The following is a 6,466-nucleotide window of genomic DNA, read 5'->3' on the forward strand; positions in this document are numbered from 1 at the left end:
TATAAAGATATCAATTGAAAATTTTGTATCGTTACATTGTTCACGTAATATTTACATGGGATATATGCTAGACGCTTATTGAGGATATGAAAATATTTATTTCGATACAACATCTTCTATGCACTGAAAAGATTGCAGAATTTGAGAATGACAATGACACAAGTTGGAACTTTGATTTTCAAAATAAAATTTGCCTATTCAACAAAAAGAACACCAATACAAATTGTAAAAATAAGAATACATAGTAGAAACCTATCTAACGCTTCGAATAGCAATATAAAGGAATGTGAATATAAATTCTTTTCTTTAAAAAATTCTGCAAACATTTTGACTGCATTTTCTTGTTAGCAAGTTTCTAGATACTAGGAATATGGTGAGATAAATAGATTAAAATCGACATATTCTTTATTATAAATTTTGAATTGGAGTTCTGGAAATAGAAAGAAATTAAGGATTCGTTCCTTGAGAAATCTCACCTTTTTTTTTTTTTTCATTTTTATTTAAAAATCAATATTTGGCCATGAAAATAATTGTATTTGAAATTCAAAACTCTGTTTTTATTTTTTCACTTTAAGTATATTTTCTTTTTCAAATTTAACTATTTTAATAAAAATAATCTCTTTTAAATTATATTCCATGAAAACTACATTCAAACAATCAAATATCATTTGAAAAAACTATAACCAAACACAAATTTAACTTCAAAAATTTGAAATAAAAGTGAATAATAGAATGTAGTAACTCGTATATGAGATCTAATCTATGACATTAATTATGTGAGGGTCTATTTTGAGATATTACATGGTAGAACAAATTTGATTGTATGTTTGAGCTAATTTAGTCAAGTTGAATAATTTTGTTAGTTTTTAGAAATTGAAGAGTATAGATTATATTTAGACACACATTTAAATTCTAAATCTCCTTTATAAAAAATATGACCAAATACAAGTGCATCTCCAATTTCAACTTGAAAAATTGGAAATAAAGTAATTTTTTTTAATTATCATAGTCAAACTCTCACTTAGTAAGGAATGCTTTCCCTTTAATAAAGTTCAAGGGGCATGATCGGAAGTAATCGAAAACACAAATACAAAGTTAGGTTACCAAATGTGTTACAAACACATGCACATTGATTTGATCTTCGAAGTTGGAACTTTTGAAGGGAAAGAGTAATGCGTGTGGGAAAATATGAGGCTGATTGATGGCGACTTCATTGCGAGACATGTATCTTCCTACCTCTGTTGATTAGATGACTGTAATTGCAAACATGAAAAAGAAAAACAAAATTCACTTGATTTGGCATGTGTTTTTGATCTATTACAGTATAAATTAATTTACATGTGAAATTCACACGATATTGACATGATGAAGTGAATAACCTCTTCATGTGTCATTAATTGAAGTTGTCGTACACCCAAATCCACCTAACACATGTCGTAGCATCAACACACCACCAATATTCAATTTAAAACTTCTTTACTCACAAACACCGTTACAAAACAAAGGAGGAGGCTGTGGTGTGAATTAACAATGTAGAAAAATATTTTTACAATCAGATTACTTAATAGATAACAAATAGTGACTCTATCTAATACTTTCTCACTTGAAAAAAAATTATCTATTTTTCTTTTTAGTGTGTTTCAAAATGAATAATCCTTTTCTTTTTTAATAATATTTAAATTTAAACTTTACACGTGTCATGCTTAAGATCACAAGATTGAAGGGTTTTTTGGTATATTTGTCATAAAGGACCACAAGAATTAAAAGTCTTCTTACTTTCTTAAATTCTGTGTCAAGTCAAATTAGATCATTTTTTTTAAACGGAGGGAGTAATACTTATTGAAAACAGATAGTTTGATATAATAAAGCTCCCGGTTGATAATCTTTAGAAAATGTTAACTAACCAATTATAATAAGGTTAAATTATGGTAACTTAAATGCTTTGAAATGGCTCAATCGATTAACCAGCTTCAATAATGTTCATTAACACCCCTCGCAAGTACAGAAGAAGAACCATACACTGTCGTGGACAAAAGTCTGTTTATTATAGAAGACTATTACAAGTCGTGGTCCCATCGGATTACAATCACAATTCACACAGATCACAATACATAAGTAACTTTATTTATAGCTGTCCCCTGCATTGTAAGATAACACAACAAAACAGGTGACGAAGTTGTTACATATTATTAACTAATGGGTAGTTTGGTTTGAAAATGGTTATCCCGGAATAACTAATTATTTTGGAATAAAATAGAAGAACATATTTTTCTTTGTTTGGTTGGAGAAATTAATCTAATCTGGGATAATTTATCCCACCATTCTCCCCTTAGTTTCGGGATAACTTATCCCATATGGGATAAGTTATCCCAGATAATTTCGAGATAACTAATTTCGATATTAATTATTCCGGAATAATTATTTTCAAACCAAACAACATCGAAATAATTAGTTATTTCGAGATAATCATTTTCAAACCAAACAACCCTAAGAGTCCGTTTCCAAAAGACCTCTGATTGCCGCAATCAAGCTTGTCACTAGGGCTAACCCCAAGAATTCCGCAATACCTCCAGTAAAACCCAATCCGGTCCTGGACCCTGTTTTCTTGCCATGACCACATTCTAGGCCACCATTGATGATATTTGTGATGACACCGAATCCAGGGAGGCGATTGGCTACTCGGTCAGCGCCGGATAGTTGCCATCTTCCGGTGATGACATCATGGTAAGACGGCTTTGGTGATTGCATTACTAAAAAAAATGGGTAAAGCCGAACACAAAAATTTGACCACAATTTATGGTCGGAAAAAATTGACCACACGTGGTCGGTTTTTGAATTCCTTTTTTTTTTTAAAAAAAAAAAATCGACCACTAGTGATCGATTTTATATTTTAAAAAATCAAAATAATTATTACAATAATTTTAATAATAATTATCATTTATTTAACAAATAAAAATTTAAAAAAAAATAATAAAACCGACCATGAGTGGTCGTTTTTTTTTTTAAATTAAGTTTTTTAAAATGATTTTTTTATTTTTTTTAAAAAATCCGACCACTAGTAGTCAGTTTTTATAAAAAAATAATTAAATAATAATTTTAAAAAATCGACCACTAGTGGTCAGTTTTTATAAAAATAATTAAAAAATACTTTTACAAAATTGACCACTTATGGTCGATTTTTGAAGTAAAAAAATTAAAAATTAAATAATCTTAAGTAACACCTAATTATATATATAATCAAAACTTAATATATTAAGTTAATCCAATATAATTAATCGATCACTAATCTAAGTATGTATAAGAAACACATCACATTATATTATTGGATAATATACTTGTATACGTATGTGATATATATACTACGTATTTTAAACTTGATATAGTCGATAGTGTGTATATGTGTGTGTTTGTTATATGTATATATATAACATATACATATTATATAGCGATGATATATCAATAACATAAGATAAACCAACCGATAATTTATTTGAGTATATGTGAAATACAATGGGATAGTAAAATCGGGTATGTGATGTATATAGTACGTATATAAAATACGCCGCGTTATATTATTGGATAAGATACTCGTGTACGTATGTGATGTATATAGTACGTATTGATATAGTTGATAATGTGTATATATATGTGTGTGTGTGTGTATGTATAGGTATATATATACGTGTGTGTATGTATATATAGGTATATATATATATATTAATGACATAAGATAAACGAACCGATAATTCAACTGAGTTTCTGTGAAATACGTTGTATATTATTTTGAGATAGTAAAATCGGGTATGTGATGTATACATATTTGAATGCTGATAGCCAATTGAATATATTTATATATATGTATATCTTGTGTAGTGATGAAATAGATATACTATTTTGTGTCAATATAATGTAGACACACGTATATTGTTGAAGTTGTAATAACATAAGGCAAGTATTACGAGTTATATAGAGGGGGAGGAAGGAAGTAAGGGAGGGAGACAGAAAATTGAATCATGAAACTGGCATATACTTATCATTTGCTTTGAATTTTGAATGACTGCCAAATTTGATGATGAATTTAAGTTTTTTCGCTTAAATTTTTTGAATATGAGTATATGTGAAATACGTTGAATAATATTATGGGCAAAAAAATCGTGTATGTGATATTTATATCTCGTATAGTGATATATGCAGTAATCGAAAGCTCGATAACTGAATCTATATATCACAATATAGATTTTGAATAATACATTGATATCATACTATTGAAGAAATAGATATACTATTTTGTGTCAATGTAGATACACGTATATTGTTGAAGTTGTAATAACGTAAGATGTCGATAATTTATTTGACTAACAAGTATATATATATATATATAATATCGTAATTAACAGCTAAGGAACCAAAAATTTATCGTAATTTACAAAATTAATTGATATTATTATGGGTTGGAGGAAATATACTACTTGTGTTTATGTGATGATAAAATTATCTAATTATATGATTTATATATATAAACATTGTATTAAATTAATTGGATATTATTATAAATATTATAACATTTATTAGAAAAATAATTAATTCAAATTTAATATTAATTTATTAATTTATTTTAATTTATTAATTGTAGTTTATTAAAATTTAATTTATAAAAAAATGTAAAAACCGACAACACGTGGTCGGTTTTCAATATTATTTCTGAAAATCGACTACTCGTGGTCGGTTTTTCTATTAATTTAAAAAAATAAATAAAATTATTACTAATTAACCCGACCCGACCCACCCAACTAATTAAAATTCCCAATTGATAGCAAAGACCCGCAAAACAAATGGGAAATAGCACCAAAAAAAGAACAAACACTCGAATTTTCCACTCTCAACCCAAACACTCGCTAGCAGTTTTCCAAATTTTGAATTTTCGTTGCAATTTTTGGTTTCTCCAAATCAGTTGGCGTTGATAAGGTTTGTCATTTCTCCTTTTCCTAATTTTTTTGGTATCTGTTTGTGTACTTCAAATCAACGACAATAGTAATATGTTGATAGCTTGAAATTGAGTGGCAATTGAGTGGAGAATGTTGAGATTATAACGAAAAATATGCAGAATTGGATGAATCTTGAGTTAACTACTTCACTTCAATTTGACTTTTGAAACCCTAGTTCTTATGTTTTGGTTGAAAATGGGAAAATTGGGATAAACTACTATATTTTAGTTTTTCCCATTTCTTGTTTTTTATTTGTTCCTTTGGTAACTAGGACTAATATATAAATTATAAAAAAGGAAACTTCAAGAATATTTGTAGAAGTATACTTAAGTTGTATTTTATTAGTATAGTCTTAATTGTATATTTTAATATGACATCTCCAATCTTATGAATTGTTCATTTGTAAGCTCTTTTAAATATTGACATCATTTACTAAAGATAATTTTGTAAATGAGTAATGAGTAATATCTTGCATAGAGTAGATTGTTATTTTGGAGAAAATTGTAGTAGTGTATTTTTTAATTTGCTAAGCTCATCATTTTCGATATTGCAGCTTCACGTAAGAGAATCTATAAACAGATTGAAGCTGCCATTTTGAAATATCAAGAAATTAAGGAAAATATCAAAGGTATGTTGACATAGTGAAGTCGTGTGGAGCCTTGTGCGATTTACTATTGTTGTTAACTTTCTTTCATTGTTCATATTGAAGTCTAGTGAAGCCGTGTGTGGCCTTATTCGATTCACTAGCATTGTTATCTTCTTATTATTGTTCATATTGAAGTCTAGTGAAGCCGTGTGTGGCCTTATGCGATTCACTAGCATTGTTGTTGATTGTTTCTTGAATGTGATTTTATTTTGATACTTAGTCACTTGAAAATGGTTAAGTGTAGAGACTTTAAAGCGGATTTTGTGTTTTGAATGTGGTTTGGTAGGTGACTTAGTCGCTTGAAAATGGTTAAGTCTAGAGACTTTAAATGAGATTTTTTTTATTTTGAATGTAGTTTGTTACGTTACTTAGTTGCTTGAAAATGGTTAAGTCTAGGGACTTTAAAGGGTATTTTTGTGTTTTGAATGTAGTTTGTTTTGATACATAGTTGCTTGAAAATGGTTAAGTATAAGGACTTTAAAAGGGATTTTTGTGTTTTGAATGTGATTTGGTAAGTGACTTAGTCACTTGAAAATGGTTAAGTATAGGGACTTTGAATGAGATTTTGTTGTTTTGAATATGGTTTGTTAGGTGACTTACTCGCTTGAAAATGGTTAAATCTAGGGACTTTGAATGAGATTTTGTTGTTTGGAATGTGTTTGGTTGGGTGACTTAGTCGCTTGAAAATGGTTAAGTCTAGGGACTTAGAATGAGATTTTGTTGTTTTGAATGTGGTTTGTTAGGTGACTTAGTCACTTGAAAATGATTAAGTTTAGGGACTTTGAATGAGATTTTATTGTTTTGAATGTGGTTTGTTAGGTGACTTAGTCGCTTG

The 6,466-nt window shown here is 28.4% G+C and overlaps 1 protein-coding gene across 1 annotated transcript in view; it reads right to left on the reverse strand.

Annotated features, from left to right (window-relative positions):
• Positions 1–904: 904 nt before the first annotated feature.
• The window catches only part of LOC107845816 (endochitinase 4), a 13,800-nt gene continuing 8,238 nt past the window's right edge, over positions 905–6,466 (reverse strand). Inside the window, exon 3 of the mRNA XM_016690306.2 lies at positions 905–1,253. Within this exon, the coding sequence (XP_016545792.2) occupies positions 1,233–1,253 (21 nt within the window). The 3' untranslated portion in view covers positions 905–1,232. The remainder of the gene's footprint in view (positions 1,254–6,466) is intronic.

This window comes from Capsicum annuum, chromosome 10 (assembly GCF_002878395.1).
Source record: "Capsicum annuum cultivar UCD-10X-F1 chromosome 10, UCD10Xv1.1, whole genome shotgun sequence".
NCBI classification, from domain to species: Eukaryota; Viridiplantae; Streptophyta; class Magnoliopsida; order Solanales; family Solanaceae; genus Capsicum; species Capsicum annuum.